The sequence below is a fragment of the Castor canadensis genome, chromosome 2, assembly GCF_047511655.1.
Source record: "Castor canadensis chromosome 2, mCasCan1.hap1v2, whole genome shotgun sequence".
Taxonomy (NCBI): domain Eukaryota; kingdom Metazoa; phylum Chordata; class Mammalia; order Rodentia; family Castoridae; genus Castor; species Castor canadensis.
This window is the reverse complement of record NC_133387.1, coordinates 14,460,528-14,482,033: the sequence shown is the minus strand read 5'-3', so window position 1 is coordinate 14,482,033 and position 21,506 is coordinate 14,460,528. Positions and strand designations below refer to the sequence as shown.

General features: G+C 44.1%; 1 protein-coding gene across 1 annotated transcript in view; it reads left to right on the top strand.

Annotated features, from left to right (window-relative positions):
• Positions 1–21,506, top strand: part of Tmem178b (transmembrane protein 178B) — a 378,518-nt gene that overhangs the window by 321,666 nt on the left and 35,346 nt on the right. Inside the window, exon 3 of the mRNA XM_074061837.1 lies at positions 16,787–16,924. Within this exon, the coding sequence (XP_073917938.1) occupies positions 16,787–16,924 (138 nt within the window). The remainder of the gene's footprint in view (positions 1–16,786; positions 16,925–21,506) is intronic.

Sequence of the window (21,506 nt, the reverse complement as noted above, 5' to 3'; positions counted from 1 at the left end):
GAATGCTTGTCTCTTGTAGAACCAGACAGGAAGTACATAACAAGCATTTACTTCACACAAAACCCAACAGCAAAACACCAGCAAAATTCAAAAAGTTTCTGATTGCATGTGAAGCATGAAAAATGTTTGCAGTCATGTGAGACACTTCAAGCATAGAAAACAAACCACAGAAAATGAAAAACATAAAAGTAAAGCCATTAAGCATCACTTTTCAACAAAACAAACAAAAAGGGCTTTCTCCTTGCCTACCTCGAAGTGAGCTGTGTGCTGTGCACTGGTGACAATGCCAAGTAAATATCAGCTCTGTTCTCCCTTGCAAACTGATCATCTGGGAGACACCATAGGCTCCTACCCATTCATGTTCCTACCAAGGGGAGTAAGCACACTCCTTCCTTTTGTGGAGAATTAGAGCTGCTGCTGTATGTTAGATGCTGTGAGAAACACAAAGAAGCAAAATGCAGCCTCCATCTCCAAGCAACTGAATGACTGCAGAAGACATGGCAGAACTGTAGGAAGGTGGGACAAGAGAACTCCAAGTCTTTATAACCAGCCACTTTCTCTAGGGAAGGGCTGGTGTCTTCCCCATCTTTGGATCTTCAGTGCCTAGAATAATACCTGGCTGAGGACTGGATCTCAGCAAATGAACAAATGAATGAGTCAATGAATGCACAGATGTGCTGTAAGTGAGAGGTTATGTTTACCAAGATGCCCCAGGAGTGGCCCTTCCTCCAGAAAGGATGATTCCAGTAGGAGCCCGCAGGAGAGGTTACAGAGAGGATAGGAATCTGAGCTAGGCCCGAGTTACTTGAAAAGAGGAAGGGTGTCTCTATTCTTTAAACATATCCACCTCTCCCCACTTCCCTCTCATTTACCAAGCTATGTTCCCTCTTGTTACTCTTGCAAACACCTCTTCTCACAGAGTGGGTATAGTTGGGTATTATGTGTTTGTGTGTGTCTTATTTTCTGTAGCCCAGAAAGTAAGATAAGCCTTACTTTCTGATCATGGGCCCAGCACTTGTGCAAGCCTCTAAGTGAGCTACAAATGTCATCCTCATAACAGTCTTGTGATGTAGGCATGTTATGATCTCTGTTCACCTCTCATGAAACTAAGCCAGGGAGGTTTTCAGCTCACATGGCTAGGAAGAGGTACATCTGGAACTTAAGCCCAGATATACTGACCACCCTGCCCCCCTCCAGCTCAGTTTCCTTCACCCTCAAGTTCTAATGTCCACATTTTCAAATGGAACCAGGAGGGCTTCCCTGAGATTCTCTTCAAATCTTGTGAAAGGTTAAGCGTCTGGGATCTTCAGGTTCGCCCTCTCTACTAACTCTTTTTGTATAGAAATGTGCTCCAGTCTTGCATACTTTTTTAAAAAGCCCATCCTCCCTCCGTGTTCCTCCTAACTATTTCTCCACTCCCTTCCTCTTCTTCCTAACCAGACTACTTGAAAACAGGATTTAGGAGCAACTTTCTGTTGCTTACCTCTTATTCATGGTAACCCAATAAAATTAACTTCCATTCAAAGAGCTCTCGCCACGGTCATATGGCATCTGCTCTAGTTGTAAATCTACTAAGTTCCATCTGACAAGAAACCATGCCGTGGTAGAAACTGTGTTCTCTGTGCTTAGCATGATGCCTGGTGCACAACTGGTGCTCAGCAAACCCTTGATGAAGGTTATGTGATCTTAGGTCTTATTTGATATCAGTTACGTTAGTCATTAGTGAAGCCTTTTCTTCTTTTCACTCCCACAGTGTCACTTATGCTGGGGTGTTGTTGTACCCTTTCTGGCTGTCCGTTCTCCTCTTTGTCTCATCTCTTAAATGTTGGTATTCAAATTCTATCCTTTTTTTTTTGGTGGTGGTACTGGGGTTTGAATTCATGGCTTTACACCTGCTAGACAGGCACTCTATCACTTGAGCTGCTCTGCTAGCCCTTTGTTGTGTTGGTTGGTTTTCGAGATAGGGTCTCAGGAACTATTTGCCCATGCTGGCTTCCAACAGTGGTCCTCCTGATCTCTGCCTCCCGAGTAGCCAGGACTATAGGCGTGAGCCACCAGTGCCTGCCATATTCTATCCTTAACTTTCCTGTCTTTTCATTTTATATAACATCCCTGGGAGCACGGGCATTTAGTGCCACCACTTTAGCTTCTGAAATCAAAATCTCAGGAGCAAATCCCTTTCCTACACACTAGACCCATAGAGCAGTGTCATCATGGACATTTCCCATCAGATAGGTGTGCATTGGGCATCATTAACCAAATTTGATGTCTTTCTCTTCTCTTAAAAGATCTGTCCTTCCATCCTTCTTCCAATCTCCTCTCCAAAATGTAAAAAGTAAAGACAAAGAAACGAACATTCTGTATCTCCTCTTTTATTCTGTTTGTTGGTCAAGGATGTCCCCATTTTCCCATCACTCAACCCAGCCTCAAGGTCACCAGCTGTGCATCCCACTCCCTTATTCCTCATATCCAGTGACCAGTTTCTGTCATTTCCTCTACTTTCAGATGATCAGTCCAAACTCAGAAACTGCAAAAGTAGATAGGACTTTATGTGAGGTCTGAGGAATTGCAATTTGGGAGACATGGGTTCATCTAGCACTGAATCAGTGTTTCAAAGAAGGCCAGGAAGGTGGGAACTGAAATGGATAAGCAGTACAAAGTGATTTTAAAAAAATCCTTCGTAGGGACTTTTATTGAAATTGAGAAAGATCTGGTGGCCCCTGACATAGACTATGTGGCTACTGATGATAAAGAATGTACTTAGTAAAAAGTGTCCATAAAACAGGAGTCTGAGAACCTCTTGACCTGCATCCTGAGTCTCTGGCATAATGTCATTATTTGCTCTAGATACCTGTGGTCAGAAGGTGACCATGTCCATATTCCCAGGCAGTAGCTACAAATGTGACCTCCTGACTCCATTTCAAAAATCTTTTGTAATGTTGTTTTCATTGAAATTTTCTTTTTCTTTTCACTTCTCATCCCCATCCTCTGCTATAGTGCAGATCTTCATCATTTTTTCTATCCTAAAAAATTGTCTTGTCTCTAGACCCCTTCCTCCCAATTGTCCCCCATCCTGTTCTGCAGCCACAGTTATCTTCCTAGAGTGAATAAAATCCTAACCAGTTCTCCCCTGATAGGAACCCTTCCATGACTTGCCATGGCCTTCTGGATAAAAATCTAAACTCAAAGTATGGCCTAGGAAGCTCCTGGTGAATGTTGACTACATCAGTTCCTCATCAAAGGCAGTTTAATTGAGCAAAAGTCTCCACACCTCTCCTCCCAGTCATCACAGTGGAAAGCTGGAACATGTGTTTATTCCCTGAAAGAGAACATAGCTGGTTATGGCAAGTACTTATTTGTTTTTAATAGACAACTAAGATCAGCTATATGGCTCTAAGTCAATGTGTAGAATAATTATTAGGTGAAAAACATTGCATAGAGCCTGTATTCTTCCTACTGTTCCTCAAATAGGATAAGTAGACTTCTGCTTCAGTGCCTTTGGATTTGCTATTCCCTCTGCCTGCAATGCTTTTCCCCCAGACACCTGCACGCTCATTCTCTCCCTTCCCAAGGCATCTGCTTAAATGCCGCAGTTTAAAGGCAGCTTTCTGATCTCTGTGTCAACTAGCAACTCTCCCACTCCATTGCATTACACCTCCTCCCACCGACCTATTTTATTTTTGTCCATAGCATTTATCCCCACCTGACATATATACACATAGGTGCATGCATGTATGTATGTGGTTTGTCTCTCTCCCCAGAAGGTGCATTTCATGAAGCCAGGGATTCAGTTTTGCCCACTGCTGTATCTCTTTCACCTATTAGCTGCTTGATAAACACGCACAGAATGAATTAATGAGTGTGGGATAATCCCAAAGAGGGAATTTGAATCAATGGCGTATTTTTTCAAGCAGGGGGTAAGATATAAACTTTGGTTTCCTTCTACCAAAGTCCTTTTCTGGGCAAGATGTTTATTTGAGTGAATTTTAACCATTAGCTAAAGAAGCGGGGACCACAGGTAGCCTTCAAAGATGTTAGTAGAGCCAGAGAGAAAAGAATGGAAAAAGGAAAGATCCACAAAGCCCATGCATTCATTACTGGTAATATGAGGGTGGGGAAGAACCACAGAGGGGGGAATGATGTGTGACCTCTAAGGGATGAAGAGAAGGCCATGCTAGTTTACCTACAGTCACTCCCAGCTTTAAGGGAGGTATATGCCCTCTTATCATCTAATTCGATTTGTGATCCCTCAGCATTCTTTTAAAAAAAAAGGCTGCATGATGTATTATTAGTGTTTTAATGACATGCTTTTCATTTTCAACTTTTTCTCTATATTTTGAGATAAAGACATGCTGGCAGGCTACACAAATGGCATTGAGAATTAAAACCACTAGACCAGAATCATCTAGTCTACCCCAAGACTTATAGGCAGGAGAGATTTTGTTATTCCCATTTCAGAAAGCAGACACATAAATGCAGACGTTGTGTGACTTCCCTAAAGTAGGGAAAGGATTGGAGGCCATCCCTGCCCCTGGGACAGCACCCACCAATACCCTATGGTTCTTTCTACTCTAAAACACCTTTTTACTGTCACACTGCCTGCTCCTGAGATCATCCCATGTACATGGACTTTATATGTAAAAGATCTATGCTTATATGTAGATGGGGCCAGGCTCACATTCTTTTAGTCCTTTTGCTATCAGATTTCTAAATTAAAAAATAGAACTTGGTGGGATTGCAGAATTTAAAGTTTTTTTTAGGATAAAAAAGAAGTTGTTATTTTTGTACTTCCTGTGTTGTTTATAAAGACTGGCACTGCTAAATACATTGGATGATATCTATTGTGTTTGATCCTCTGTCTTGGAGCCTGGCAGTGAACATAAGTGATCACTGGCATTTGTGGTAGCACTTTTCAGTTTACAAAGGACTTTCACAGATCTCATTTGATCCATGACTCTACCAGGCTGTAGAACACAGTAATTAAAAGTAAAACCCTTGTAGTTAGACCAGAATGCTTTACCTCATTCTACTGCTTCCAAGGTGCCAACTTGAGGACAGTTCCTTATTATCTCATCCATGAAAGAGAAGTGATAATAAACTCATTGATTTTGGAGGAATATTAAATGTGATAATGTATAGAAAGGGCTTAGGACATGCATAGCACATAAAAATGCTAACTTCATTATTACTGTTTTCTATCTTGTCTTAAGTATGACACATAAAAGGTCATCTGTCACTAATTTATGAAAAAGACTATACTCTTACTCAAGTTTTTGCTTACTACAATCATGTAAGTTCTTTCTGGCTGATCTCCCATTTCAATACCTAGATGATATGTATGAAAGATCCCACAGATTTTTTAATAATTTATCATATTAATTTTTGTAGCTAACAAAATTTGAATCTGATCTAATATCAGCACTTCAGTCTAGTGTCTAGTTTCAGTCTGCTCTCCTCCCTAATTTTTGGCTTCGACCCACTCTTAGAAACTTTCAGTAAGAAAAGAGAGCTGTTAAGGTTCTTTATTCTTATTGTTTCACAATAAGATAGCCCTAGAACTTCTGGTTCCTCCAGGGCTGAGTTTGGGGAAAGGAGGGCAAGTAAAAGGCCTAAGGGGCCTAAGATGATGGTGTTCTTGCTCTCTGTATCGGTGCCCTGAGGGCCCAAATTCTGGCTTTATTTCTTGTAGGGATAATTTGTGGTTCCTTTGGGAAGGCTCTACAGTGAATAAAAAAGCACCAGTGCCTCCTGATGTGAGCTGGGCACTGTCCAGGAGACCTGGTTCCCTTCCTCTATGGCCCCCTTTTGTTGTGCTACCCCTTATCAAGAGTTTCTAGTGGAGTCATGTCATCATAATAGGCAAAGCTTCAGTGTAGAGGCATGTTGGCCTTCACTGGATGCATATGGTGGGCTGGTGGGCCATGGAGAAAGCATGGGATCCTTTTGCAGCCAAACTCTCGATGCACAGCTTAGTCTTGGCTCTGTTGCCACAGGTGGCTCCATTCAGCCTCTCGCTTCATTTTTCAAGCCATAGGAAGGTATCACCCCATGTCTTTTAAACTCAGTAATATTCTAGTGCAGCTCACCAAGTGGTTCTCTCGAGGGTTTTTTCCTTGACCTGAGCTTAGATAGGGAGGAGTGAGAAAAATACCACCCTGAAGGAAGGGAACACACAGTTCCCGGATGATTCTGTTAGAAAAACCTCCACTCTTTCCTGGTTTCCTCCTCTTTTGCCACATGTAAACTGAAGGTGGGGTACACTACACGTTGCAGAGCTGAGTTGGGGTTTCTCATAGCAAGGTCTACACATGGTCTTACACCTCTCTTTAGAACAGGGCAGGCTGCAGAAGAATAACGCAAACCACACTTGTAATTTGAAATGTCGCAGTAGCCACATTAAAGACATAAAAAGAAACAGGTAAAACTAATTTTCATAATATATTTCATTTGATCCAATAGGTCCAAAGTACTGTCACATCAACCAATACAAACAACAATTAAGATATATTTTACAGACTCCTGCTGAATCTTTGACATCTGGTATGGATTTTGCACTTACAGCATGTCTCAATTTGAGTGTACCAACCATTTCAAGGGCTCACATGGCCATTGCTACCATACCAGCCAACACAGCTTTAGATGTGGAAGCAGAGGGGGTTTGTCATCTATCATCCTCCATGTTGAGCCTCAGAACTAAGACAGTTTGGTTGTGGTCTATCAAATGCTTTCCAACCAAAATGTACAGAACCAGGATTCAAATTCTAGTCTGGTAACTTTGAGTCCAGTGGGTTGTTTTCTTCCCATGTCATCATGTTATTCAAACAAACCCCAGTATAGTAGTTAGAGGGACATTTAGGAGCAAGAAGATTTCTATGTGAATTTTATTTGACATTCTGGGTTGGTCCCAAGGCACCTTATCCCTGCAATGTGGGATGCAGTGAGAGAGTGGGTACTCAGGGAACTGTCCATAGCATCTTGTGCAAAAAAAATAGCAATTGTGGGGAGGAACAGCTTTGGGCCCCATTCCTGGCAAACAACCCACACTGAAACTGCCATAGAGAAAGCAAGCTCTGATACCCAACAGTGAATATTTCCATAGTGCACACTGTTGGCCAAAGATGAGCATAGTGTGTTTTGGCTGTCACTGTTAAAGTCTTTAACAACAATACATTAAGCCCTCTTATTTTCTGGGGACATACTGCAAAACTTTCAATGGATGTATAAAACCATGGTAGTACCGAACCCTGCCCATGCTGTTTTTATCCTATACATATGTATGAATGATAAAGTTTAATTTATAAATTAAGCACAGTAAGAGATTAACAATAACAATAATAAAATAGAACAATCATAATAATATACACTAATGAACGTTATTTAAATCTTAAGGATTGTTCACTTCGGCAATTTTTCCGTTTAGTATTTTATGACTGTGGTTGACCACAGGTAACTGAAACTGGAAAGTAAAACCACAGATAAAGGGCACTAAGTGTTTTTAAAAGCAGTACTTCTAAGAAGGAATCTGAGGTCTGAGACCACTGTGTTCTGTCATCGTTCCTGCTAGGGCAGGTTGCCTCGGTATTTATACTTAGAATTGTTTACAAACGATAAAGCTCACATATCCCAAAGAACCCAAAATCTGATTATTTTATTTTTGAATTAACATACATTAATAATGCGAGGGAGGGCTGGTGCAGTGGCTCAAGTAGTAGAGTGCCTGCCTAGCAAGCGTGAAACTCTGAGTTCAAACCCCAGTATCGCCAATAACAATAATTATTAATAATAATAATACAAGGGGGTTTCATTATGATAAGTCTGTACATGTGCTCAGTGTACTTTAAATAAGTTCACCCTGGCCATTATATTCCCATCCCCTCCTCCTTCCTTTTGTAAGTAACACATTTTCAGTATAGGAAAGAATAAACAACCCCCCCAAAAAAATTGCCACCCAGAAAGAGTCCCTGTTAGCATTTGGTATATTTCTTTGTCACTTCTATCGCTTGGATATGTGCCAGTGGTCACTCATATATACACCTAGCCTCTGCTGGCTTGCCCATTGTTTTCATTTAATATTTTGTCACAAACTTTTCCTATATTGTTGACATTCAACAGAATAATTTAGATAGCTGAATAATATTCCTTTATGTTTGACTGGATGTTAAGCTCTCTTTTGGGATTTGAAATAGTGTGGAATATGAAAAGGCATCCAGGAATGAAAAGGTCACAGGCAGAGTGACACCCTTTCCCAGAGCTGCCTCTTACTGGTTGTGTGACCTAGATGAACTAAAATTCCCTTGTTCAATTTCTGAAGGGGAAAAGTAGCATCTGCTTTATAAAGAATTGGGAAGAGGAACTGACAAGCCCTCCACATGCCTCCATGGTGAATGGACATCAGTGTTAATGCCTGTTTATCTTCCTTGTCCCTGGGTTTTCAAATTCTTTGCCACCAACCAGTCTGGAGACACCTGCAGCATTTCTCTGGGCTGTGTGTGTTTCAAGCCTGTGTGTTTCAAGCTTCTATCTTCTGATTGCTTTTATGATGGCTCTTTGGGCTCACATTCTTGCCAAGCCCAAATTTCTGTACTTCAGCAACACTTGGTGTGGGGAAAGAAGAATGAGAGCTTTTCTCAAGTAGAGGAGCAGGTTGCACTGGTCCAGCCAGGTATGTCTGGGCAATTACACCATGGTTTCCTCTCCAACATTCCCTTCTGCACTTTCTGCTGTTAGCTTAGCAGTGTGCAGTGGGGAGAAGGGGGCCATTCTTGTGACTTTGTTTTTGGTTTGGAATATTGCCTCTTGGCTCTGGGTTTTCTCTTCTTCTTTCCTCTCTTCCTGCACTTGCTTTAGCTGCTGACCTAGCTTTCATCAGGCAAGTACAAATTTTGTAATTTTCCTTCCATTGTTTTGACAATGAATATGATTTGTATATGGCAGCATCACATAAAATCCCTATTTATGGCAGCTCTCTAATCCGGAGGTAGGATTGAGGAGGAGGAGACTTCAAGCCTGTCTTCTGACCTAGAAACCACTTTTTGTTCCTACAGCAACTACCTTCCCCCATGATCTCTTCTTGATTTAGGGGAGGGATGGTGCAGAAAGGTCTGTGGCATTCGTAATCTGTGGAGTATCACAGGTACCCATGGCTGTCTGTCATCTGGAATCCAGATGCAGGCTGATGTTTCCTTTGTTTGCAATAAATAAGTATGTTGAATTGTTCAGCAATAGTTAAAACTGGTTTTTAAAAAATAAGAGATTGGAAAGAGAACATTGACTTCAAGTCGCAATGACATTTGAGTCATTGAAGCAGGTTGGACTGTGAAGGTGCACTCTTCTCACCTATCTTATTCCACATGCACAGGTTTTGGTAATTGCTACAGGCAGGATGGTGATCTCATTTAGCAAATATTTTTTGAGCACCTGCTTATGTCAAATGAGCTAGGGACTAGGGAGTCAGAATAAACCAGACATAAATGCATCCTTGGACCAGCTTAGATTTGTTGGAGGGAGACACGTAAACAAGTCATTAAAATGAGATCTGGAAGTGATGTCACCCAGCTGGACTGGAAGCGAGGATCTACTAAAGCACCACGGGAGCCTCCCAGAGGCATTTACTTTTGGGGGAAACCTTCAAAGGTGATGAGAAGTTTGCCAGACTGAGCCTTTGGGAACTATGATGACAGAGAGCATAGGGTCAGCCAGGAGGGAGGGAAGGAACTGCAGTTTGTCTGATTGGAGCATGAGGAACTTAGAGAAGGACGGAGACCACAGGGAGGCAGAAGGCAGTTCTGAAGAGCCTTTTAGGAATCAAAACCCCACATCCACTTTCTCATGAGAACTGTTTTATTCTCACATAAAAATATTTCCTGAAATATAACTACACCGCAGTGCTGAACCAACCTACGCTGTAGAAGCAAGTCCCAGGCTAAACCTCCTGGTAGGTTCTTTGCTGTTTCTGTTTTTTCTTAACTAATTCTCTGAAGCCCTCCCAACAGAGCAGCAGTCCTACCCCATGTCTCTTCCTTCTAGATCCACGTAGTGTGCTCACTGCCAGAGCCCGGAATCCAAAGTGCCTTGGTAGCCACTGGCACCTCTGCTATTAGCTGCTGTAGCCTCCAGCTGTTTGGGTCCTTGGAGGACACAGAGCAACAACACTTAGGGTAGACGCATCTCCACTGTAATAAATTAAAAAGTAAAGTCTTCACCTAGAGATCACCAGTATCTGGAAGGTAAATAAATAAATAAAGCAGCTCCAGAAGCCTCTTCCCTCTGGGTACCAAATCCTTAATGAGGTATATTCCAACATGCTACTCAGTTCCTTTTGTGCCATGTGTGGCAAGTGCAAGGGATGTAGTGTGTAAAAAGAGAAAATTGCCTTGAGGTGACTTCCATTTTTTTACACTTCTATACTGCCAGCATTGTTTATACATATTAACTTATATAATCCCTGTAATAACTTTTTGAGGTAGACATTGTCCTAACTTCTGTTCACAGGTGCAGAACTGAGATCAAGAGAAATAAACTAATGTGCTTTTGTTTCCATGGCCAATGAGTGGAAGAGCCAGGATTTTAATCAACAGGGGCAGCCAGGTTCCCAGATTTGTCCTCCATTCCCAACTTTTATGTCTGTATACAGTTCCCCAGCATCAAAACCCACTTCCTTCAAAGATAATGACTATGCAGTGATAAATCCCCTGAATATTCTCTGTCCTTTGAATCAGCCAGTCCTGAGTTGATTCTGAGGCCATCAAGTTCACTATAGACTCTCTCTGATCAGCCCTTCATATGTCTCAAACTGACTGACCCCTTGGGGCAAAAACACTTGAATTCTGTCCTCACTACTTTGCTCTGTCCTTCAATGCCTGTGACCTTGAATCACTTGTGAATGATTGTCAAGTCCAGGGCAGCCAGCCCTCTCTCATCCTTGTATCCAGAGGTATGTGCTCATGCCCTGTAGAAGAGAGAGCATCCAGCAAGTGAGGATCACCCAAGAGGTGCCTGTGTGGCTAGCAGAAGACCTTGGCCTTGACAGTTTCCAGCTGCAGAGCAGTACTCCAAACTCTTACCTCTGGGACCATTAATACAATGTGTTTCCTTTTCTAGATCCAATCTTTACCCTGGAAGCAAGCTCTAACACATGCTTACCTCACCGTTTCTGTTTTTTTTTTTTTTTCTAAAGAGAAAAAATTCCAATCATCATCATTTTTCTGTGTCAGGTCTTTAAAGAGCAAATAGAAAGACATTCAGAGCCCAATATATATTTTTCCTTCTCTAAGTGGTGTTTATTTAAATGCAGATATCCTGTTTTCCCAGAGTACAGTTGCAAGCAATACCTTTCAATTTAAATGTTAATAGTAGTGTAAACTTTAAAATCAAAATTTTTCCATAAGGGAGAACAACTTTTTCTGGCTCCATTTAATGGTTTTCCTTGCCTTTCCTCCTTCACTCTCCCTTATAATCAACCTCCCTCTGCCCACTCCTTTTTGCCATGATGAACTAAATTCAAAAGAGTTTAGAATGCACCTTACTCATTTCAAAAATTAGAATGTTAAATGTTAGGGTCATGGAATACAGAAAATGGGCTCAAACCCAACACAATTCATGAGAATTTTCATCTTAGCCTTTGCTATGCAAAGTCAAACTTATCATTCAAGGCTGTTTCCAGCGGGTTCATTCTCAGGCCAATGTAATATTTTTGATATTTATAAAATATTTTTTAAGTAAGTTAGGTTTCCTCCCTTTTCTTTTTCTAAAAAGGCAGGAAGAGATTATGAAAGAAACATAAGCTAAATACAAAAAGCTGCTGTGGACACAGTGAGAAGTCACAAAAAATTAGATGGCTGTTTCTTACTCCTAACGAGATAAGATGGGTACACTGGTCATGGCAGGTGGGCAGCAATGGCACCAATGGCCACTTCATAGGCAGAGTGGCAATTGGAATTCACTCAAGTGGAAACAAAAAGTAACAGAAAATTTAAAACAATGGAAATAATACACTGTAATGCCTCTAAGTTCAAATCAGGGTTATAATAACCTTCTTAAGGCCCTTTGTGTGCAAATGTGGTATCTGGCATCATCTTCCTTTTTTTTTTCCTCCTTCTTTCATCATTTTATGCTTTTTCTACTGTGTACATTTTGTAATCCTTCTCAAATCTTTTTGGGAGCATGATAGGACAGTCATACATAAATTAGAACTGAAATTTATAATACAAATTTCATAGATTTTGATTTTGCTATTTTATTTCAAGATATTGGTTTTGTTCTCCAGCTAGTCATTTTTAATAGTATTGTTTTTATTTCATGGAAGCAATATCTTTTGTCTCTTGTCTCTCTGTGGATGTTAATAATAACTTTGAATTATGTTTTTTTCTTCTCACTGCACAGTTTTCTCTCCCTCCCCTCAGGTTATAGGCTTTGCTCAGATTTCTGGAAATACTTGGTTGTCTGCTCATGTTGAAAAATGGGGTCACCAAGTCAGTGAGGAAACTTCAAGTCAACTTGGGGCCTCATTGTAGAGTAGTGTAAGATGCTGCTCATAGGGCAAGGAAGTCCTCTCCCAGACTCTAGGCTGCAGGGCAAAGGGCTTGCAGCCAGCTTCTAGGAGCCAAGTAGAAGAAGGCTGGGGGACTCAATGGTAAGTTTCCACATTCAATATGCACAAAGCTACTCACCCTATTAGGGTACAGTTGTGAACTTCAGTACAGCACCCTGACCCACACCAGTACTGGCGAACCCTTATATGAATTTGTCAACCCTCATTCCTAAGTGCTCTGTTTTATGACTGTGGGGTGGTCCTCAGTGGTGTGGAGTGGGTAGGGAACCTGAGACTTCAATTCCTTCTCAAATAACTTCCGCCAAATCCTTGCTTTCTTGCCCTCCCCTCGACTTAAGTACCTGATCCGGAAGGACCTATGTGTGCCAGTTCGTGAGCCTTTGGGGGAATCCTGCAGGTTGGATTCAGCTTCTTGATGCTGGCTTGGGATTCACCTCTTCCACCCAGTCAGTTACACCGTCAGTTACACAGTTTCCAGTCTTCTTGTTGTGGTCATCTTCTTTCCTGTTGTCCTCACCCTTGCTGACTTTAAAAAAGCAAATCTCTGAACTATAGCTCTGGCTTGGTTTCAGAGAAAAAATTGCTAGATGCATTGGTTCAATCTGCCATTATAGCACTGTTACCAAATGAGGCATGAGGGGTTCCTTTGGATTCCCAGTTTCCGCAAAATCATAGGTACTTTGAGATCCACAAACATGAAAAGAATTTCAAAGTGTCTCAAAACAATGAATCTCACAAGGTAAAAGTTTTAACAAGGATTTATTTTAGTATAGCAGGTTAAAGTAGGGAGAGATGGGAAAAAAAGGGAGAAATATCTCCTGCCTCCGACTCAGGAAATGGTAGTAGAGAGTCAAAATGACGGTTCCTATCTGTAGTTTATATTTTCTGAGCTGGAGGAACCCCCTACTCATTAGAGAATGGGTTTGGGTGCCCAAGATGGATGTTGTTTATTATTTTAAAACATGGAGATGTGATCTAGGCCTACCCCAAATGCAGAGACATAGGTAAGTTTTAGGACTTCCCTTTGCCAGACATGCCTTTCATTTTTTCTGTTTCTCCCTAACATCTCAAAGAGGAAGACAGATTTATGTCTTCCAACTATTGTTACAACTCAATATCTAAAAGGAGATGAAATCCCTAACTGCTCTGGCTTATCAGTTTTTACTTCTTCCTTCCAATGTCTGAGTCTGGCTCTTTCAATATTTTTAAAACATAATATAATTTTCCTGTCTTCTCATCTCTCTATCCTGCCTCAACTCATTAGGTCTTTAATTCAATTATTTTATTTTCTCACGTAACTCAATGCAGTCATTAACTCTTCTTGTAGTTCCGTAGTTTTGAGACCGACAGTAAAATAGCTAACATCTTTGGATCTTGCTTTCTCATCTGTAAAATAGAAATATTTTTTGTACTACCTACCTTATAAGTTATTGTTGCAGCTTGCTTAAGTTACCATGTAGATAATGTGGCCAATTGCCCAAGAACAAAATAGCAAAAATGGAAGTAAAAACCTTTTCAGGTCAGTGACAATACACAAGGAGGACCTCTGCTTTTCATCTTGGTTTCCACCCAACCTAGCACAACCCTCCACATCTGTTGATAAAGCCCTGTGGGCAACAAGCAATGGGAGAGAGAGGGTAACAGCTCCTCACTGACCCGGGACCCAGATGCCTAGTGTCCCTATCACCTTCCCCCTTTTTCTGATTTGCATTTCTTTGTTTTCCTTCCTAGCCCTTTTCCATCAAACTCTGGCCAAGTTGGGCTCATTAGATGTGGACCCATTGATCCACTTGTTCCTCCACGTAGAGCCTGGCAGGCAGTGCAGGCCTTCCAATGGGCAAGGCCAAGTAAGAGTCCAGCCAGTAGTAGAAAATGGGCTCCGTGGGTTTGTTTGTTTCCAGGGGGGCCAAAGGAAACAGGATTCCCCTCATACTCCATAAACTGTTTTGTACCAAAAAGGGAAGGGCCTACAAAAGGAGTGTGCCAACTTTTGGGATATCCTGTTTAAGGGATTGTAAACCCACTTAACACTGACAATCAGCTAGGCTCTCCCCTTCCCACCTCTTCCTTGCCTTGAAGACAGTGGAAAGCAAAGAACATTATTACTACGTATCCCATTTCCAGGAATCAGTCCAGATGACCTCCTGTGCCCACTGAGAAACTTCTCCCACTGCTCAGGCCCTGTTCCCTGAATCCCTTGTGATGAAGAAAGATGGGGCTGAGGTCAGAACATGTGGTATTGAGTGCACCTGGGGAGGTGGAAGAGAAAGGACAGCATGGGTGGCTCAATATGAAGTAGGACCAGCCCTGCAGACGGGATCTTCCTTTCTTTCTTTCAAGCTGGCTGTGCAGAAAGCTTGGCTTATGTGTTAGTATTGTAATCAAACCATGCTTTCAACAAAGCTTCATCTGACTCATTTAGCGATATGAGCAATCAGCACAGTGCTGCGTGATAATGAGGCATCCTTGGCAGTTCACAGGAGTGACTATGCAAGTGTTACTTCTACCTGGCAGGGGCAGGCCTGTCAGGTTGGCAGGGGGAAGGCAAAGGAGAGATGGGTGGAGCTGAGACTTGCTCTGCAGCCCTTTGAGAAATTCTGTCTCTGGGACTCAGGCTCAGTCCTGCTTCCTCTACAGGCCCCTCATCCCCAGAAGGGAGGGCCAGGCTTGGTTCTCCTTCTGTGCCTGTCCTTCCCCGTTTCTCAGCCACAGTTGACAAGGTCTAGTCTTCCATGTCAGGGCAAGATCAGATCCTTTGACAGACAGGTTCAAGCTAAACTGTGCCAGGGATCTTTTTGTCTGCGCTACACAGTAGCCTTACTGGAGTGTGAGAGAGCAATGGAGGGGATGCCCCCTCATTAGGAATGCAGACCCCAAAGGCCCTCCCCACAAAAACCCTTGAGACATTTGTGTCTCTGGGATAGAAGAGATTGTCCAGGTAGCAGCTGGTGTGCTCACATGGGGTGGTGACATGGTTGCTTCCAGGCAGGTACCCTCCTTTCTACTCTCACACTTTGAGAGAGGAGATTGTCCATGGGTCCTCCATGCTGCTCGACAATGCCTCTGGGGCAGAGGCTAGACAAATGGCTTTGTTCCTGTTTAGAGCCCTGTCAGCGGGCTGGGGCTGATAGGGGTGGGTGGAAGCAAGGAAGCTGCAGGTTGAGGCAGCAGCAGGGAGGAAGGAGCTGCCAGCATGATGGGGGTGAGGTGCCCCCAACAAAGACGTAAGAAAGGCCGTTGGAGGGAAGGAGAGTGGAAAGAAAGTGTGCAGGCTGGAGGCAGGCATGTCCACGGGGCATGTGACAGCAGTTCTGGGGCTCTGCCAGCTCTAGGCAGGAGCTAGGCAGGAAGCCAAACTGAGAAAGATGCTTAGTGGCCAGCTTAGACATGGGAGAGAGTCCTGCCCTCTCCCTTCTGCTAAAAATCCTGCCTTTGCAGCCACCCTCCTCCTCCCTGGCCATTCTTAGCAATGTCTGATGGGTTACAGAGGCGTGGAACAGGGAGGGTCCTGATTCTGAGCACAGGGCTGAGTGGAGGGCTGAGGGTGGAGGCAAATGCAAGAAAGAGGGTCTGCTGCAGGGGCTGAGGCAGAGGGCAAGAAGTGTGACTCACACTCTACCACTCTGCAGGAAGGCAAGACTAAGCCCTAGAAGCCAGCATGGAGGAGAAGGAACAGAGCACCAACATCTATGATCCGGGAGCATCTCCTCACATGCCACCTGTTGGAGACTGGCAGACCCTGGCAGGAAGGGAGGGAGGGTTTGGTAGATGCAGACTGACTGCCTAGACCCTGCTTAGCTCCAACAGCCCATTTCCCTGGTTCTCACCTCTGAGAGGCTGACTAAGGCTGTGGTTAGACACACCTGTCTGTGTTCAAATCTCTGTTCTGCCACTAACTAGCTGCATGCCTTTTAGCAAGTTGCTTCATTTTTGCAGGCAGGGATAAAGACAGCACCCATCTCTGAAGGTGGCACAAATGATGTGTATGAGCAATGATGACTGTCACATGATGTGCTCTTACTGTGCTAAGGAACCCAGTTGTCTTGGCAAGCTTGTGTGCAGTCACCATTGGGGATTCTTTCCCCTGCAAAGGACGCTCGGTTGTCTGAGCCTGTCTGCAAAGGACAGGTTGCCCCTCTGCCCCTGCAGTGTCCTCTCTGTCCCACCCTAAGTCCCAGTGCCCCTGACCCTACGTCCCAGGCTCTGATGCTGACTGCTGCCTGCTGCTCCCCACAGACCTGCGCAGAATGACGGCGGGCTTCATGGGCATGGCGGTGGCCATCATCCTCTTTGGCTGGATCATCGGCGTGCTGGGCTGCTGCTGGGACCGAGGCCTTATGCAGTATGTGGCAGGGCTTCTCTTCCTCATGGGAGGTAAGGCTGCCAGTCTGGGGGAGGCATGGGGTGGAAAGTGTCCTGGTTACTGGGGTCGTGGGGGAATGGATTCCTTTTACCAATTCACTACTCTGCCAGTTGTTAGGGATGCAAAAGAAAATAAGACGTGGTCCTCACCCTCTAGGGCATTGGGAATCTGACTGCTTGTTATGTCTATGAGGCTTATGTTATGGCAGATGGAGACCTGAGACCTGAAGGAAACATAAACTCAGGAGGTGCTCTGGCATTTTATACACCTGGTGTGGAAGGAAGGAAGGAAGAAGGTGCTTCTTGGGCAGCTAACTTCGTCTCCAAAGGCTTGTGTTCACCCTTGACTATGGATCCCGATGCCCTGACCCCCATTTAAAATAAGGCAGTGGTGGGATAGGGCTTGACCTCCCTTGCCTTTGTCTCCTTTACTCAACAGAGTAATAACTGTCATGGCCATTGATCCAACCCAGTGTCCTTTAACTGGGTTTGTATAGGGGGAGAACTGCACAGCTATGCAGGAATAGGTTCCAGTCCATGCAGAGTAAAGGTTTACCCCCCATCTACTTTTGCCTCTTCTTTCTTTGACAGTTAGAATGTACTTTTGGGTTTCCTGGCTTGAGTCTCAGTCCAGAACTGAAGTTTTGGACTGCTCAGAGAAGACAGATGGATGAATTGTGTGGAGCTTGATAGAGGAGGCCTGGGTATGGACAGAGGGAGTTTGGAATATTTGTGGAAAGAAGGAACAATGAGTCCCAACATGCAGACATAAATGTCAGTTAGACTTCAGGCACTATGCAAATGCTAGATTGAGTTTCACTTTGTGGATGGCCAGAATTTTTGAGCAGAGGCAGGAGGTGGAGGAGGGGCCATAAGGCTCCTCTTAAACAGGTCAGGTAGAGAAAGGAGGGCTTATCTCTCAGTGCCCAGAGAGATCTCTGAGGCCCAGTGAGCTCTGGTTTGGAGGAGAAGGAGAATATTGCATGATAGGCATGGGCCCTGAAGTACTGTTCCTTGAAGCACAGCCATTCTGTGCCAAAGACAACTGCTACCTAGGCCCAAACTCTGTCATCAGAGTCAGAGTGTCTCCCCTGGGGTCCCACACATGCAGTTGTGGCAAAGGCTGGGGGAGGGAGGAGGTATGGTGGCTCTGTGATAGCATTTCCTATACCCCTTCTGCTCTACTACAGAGTTGGGGCCACAAAAACAACCCTACTTACCTTTTCTGGGCCTCTGTCCCTTTCAGTGAAACAAGGAATCAAACTAGCTCATGATTCCCACACTATATCTTAGCTGTGGGATCCCTTTTATTTCCCCTTCACAATCCAACTTATGTGGACCCCCAAAATGTAAAAAGATAAAAGCGAAGCAGTTTTGTTTGTAGTGAGGCCTCACTCTGAGTCTCTTTTGGATACACAAAGACGGCCCTGGTAAAAAGGGCTTTCCTGAGGCTCTAGAGAGGTCTCCTAGGAATCCAAGAAAAGCTGAGCAAACAGGCCTCAGGCAAAGCAGGAATCCTATGAGCCCTGGGGGCTGGCGCTCTTTCATCTCTCCCTCTTTCCTGACATTTGCAGCTCCTAGGCACATTCTACACTGTCCCTCTCTTCAGGCAGGCACAGGGTCAGATCCTGTCCAGGTGCTATGCCTGGAACCTTTCCACTCTTTGAGAACTTCCTTTTTGGCTGTTTCATTCAGCTTGCAGATAAATAGCTAGAATGTGATTGGCTGGCTTATCTCCTTTGGCCAGGCCACACACTGAAGGTTAGACAATAAACAGGCCAGAACTGAGTGATAGTGGCTGGGCCAACAGTTCTGACTGAGATGAAGTCATTGGGTCACCTCCCACTCACCTGAGACCCTCCCAAAGGGATGAGAGCAGACACAGAGGGAAAGAGGGTGTCTGGAACCCTGGCCTCCCACTGGGTACTAGCCAGAAACCTGGAGCTCTGGGCAAGATAGTTTGAAAGCCCCTGGGCTCAGTTAGGAGCCTGAGGCCACTCTCTTCAGGGTAACAGGGTAGGAACCTTGTTCTCCCCTTCCAAGTGGGTCCTCACTGCACATGGGAGGCCCCTGGAGAGTTGGAAAACAGAGATAACAGGCCCCTGCCCACACCAACCAAATAGAGTTTCTGAGGTGCTCCTCACATGCACAGAATCAGTGGAAAAGATGAATTCTAAACTCTTCAGCTCCAGTATTGCAGAGTATCAGAGTTGGTCAAGGTGTCTCATGGTATTTTTCTCTGAATCTTACGCAGAAAGAGATAGCGCAGTGCTAGTATCAGAGTTGGTCAAGGTGTCTCATGATATTTTTCTCTGAATCTTACGCAGAAAGAGATAGCGCAGTGCTAGCAGAAAGAGATAGGCCCATCCAAGCCCTGATGACTGGAGGAGTCCAGATAGATGTGCATTTCTTAGACATGAGCTGTAGTTTTAAAATTGCATGACCATACTTTCTGATAAAGTGTTAGTGTGATAACAGGCTTTGGGGAAGCTGCTGTTTCAACAGCTATTTCTTGCTAACTGGGGCACCACCCAGGCTGGAGCGAATCCATTTCATCCATGCAGCCTTCTCTTTTACTCTAGAGCATTGTCATCTGTGTCCCTAGGTAGAGCAGTATCCTCCTGTAAGGGGCTGGGAGGGGAAGTGGTATCCACACAATTCTGGGTACCATTAGACCATGTACCAACAGAAAGGACTGATGAACAAGACCAGCTGCTGAGCCCTTGAATGGTGATCTTTTTCTGGAAGGCCAAGTTCTGAAGGGAGGGAGAGAGGGAGTCTCTTCCTTCTCAAACTACAGTCCTTTGTAACTAGGCGAGACACATCCCTGGGACTCCTGAAGGCCAGGGAAGCTGCTGTGTGTGACCCATGAGCTTGGTTTACTTAGGAACTGGGGGTATGGTGGGGGAACAAACTCAGGTACAGATGCTGTGCATTCCCTGGAACTGCTCAGCTGTGATAGATAAACTGAGGCTGGACACCAATCTGAAAAGTGAGGCCTTGATCTGTAGAACCCTGTGTATCAAGGAGACATTTCAACACCAGCTCTTCCCAGAACCTGTCCAGTTCTTCCCCTCTAGGGGTTAATCTTGTACAGTTGACCTGTTGAAGAACTTGGAGAGTCAGCTACCTGTGATAGCTATCTCCTGGACACAGCAAAACCATCATTCATTCAAACTGTGCAGGTGTTTCCTGGAAAGGGGGACAAAAAGGCCACATGTTTTTAGCTTTTCCCCAGGTTGGGGTCTCAGGTGTTTATAACTAAGCAGAGACAGGTACCCAAAGGGTTAGATTGGGCTGCAAATGAGACCATCAGGTGGGAACCAACAGCACAGCATCCAGTGCTGGCCAGGTGTGGGTGTTTAGGTAAGCAAGTGGAAAAGGAGGGAGAAGCAAGAATGAGAAAGTTATATTTGGAGTCAAGATTCCGAAGATGGAATTGCAGGTGACTTTAGGTGAAGTTGCCAGGGCTAGAATAAGCACAGAAGGGTTCTATTTGCACTATTCTCTGTTTCCATATGAAGGAAGGCAGGTAGCACTGGGCACTTCTCTGTTGTAGGTGTAACTATTTCTGGGTTAAAGAGAGGGTATCTCATCCTCTGTGAAATAACTAGCAACTAATTGTTGAACTAATGCCCAACCCAGAGGAGGCAATTAATTAAGTAGAGCAGTGTTGTCTGGCCAGGAGGCAAGGGAGTGGGGGTGGGATCCAGCTTCTCTTTTGGCAGCCCCTTCAGGGAGAGGCTAGCTTAGATGGGCACAACACCATTTGGGTGACAGCCATTGTCTTGATGAATCATCAGTGATGTGCAGAAGCTCAGGAACAGAATGACACAGGGACAGATTGAGTGGTGAGGGAGCATGTGACTGCTGCGGTCACCTGTAATTTCCTCCTGAGGTGGCACCTCATGGACACAGATCTATAAGATATACTCCATCAAGAGCCTTCCCACAGTCCTTCCACACTCATTAGAAGTCTTCCATCCTCTCTGCCCCAGCCAGTCTAAGGCCCCACAATCTTTCGTCTAGACTAATACTGGAGCCTCCTATCTGACTGCCCTGACTCCACTCCAGCTACCCTGTGATCAGTCCCTCACAGAACAATTAGTATAATTTTTGACTGCAAATTAGATATCACTCACCTGCTAATAATGGTCTAATGGCTTCTAGTTAACTTAAAATAAACCCCAAATTTCTTACCCTTCTTTAGAAGGCTGCTACAATTTTGCTGATCCTGCCTTTCTCACTTCCCTTCCCCTGTACTCACATTGCCTCACCCATACTTGCTGCCTTTCTGTCCTGGAACACATGAAGTTTGACTCCAAGGCCCTAGACCTGTGGCTTCTTCCTCAGATTCAGAGTCCCAGTCAAAAGTACACCCTAGAGAGAGCTTCCTTGAACACCAATTCAGTGAGGACATCAGACACACTGTATATTTTAATTAATTTAATTCTCTATAGCACTTCAGTTCTTTCTGAAGTGTGTGTAATTACGTTTTGGGATTTTTTTTAGCAGCTTAAAACCATAAACATTGATTATCTCACAGGTTTCATGGATAAGAATTTTATACACAGCATAACTGGGCTTTCTGTTG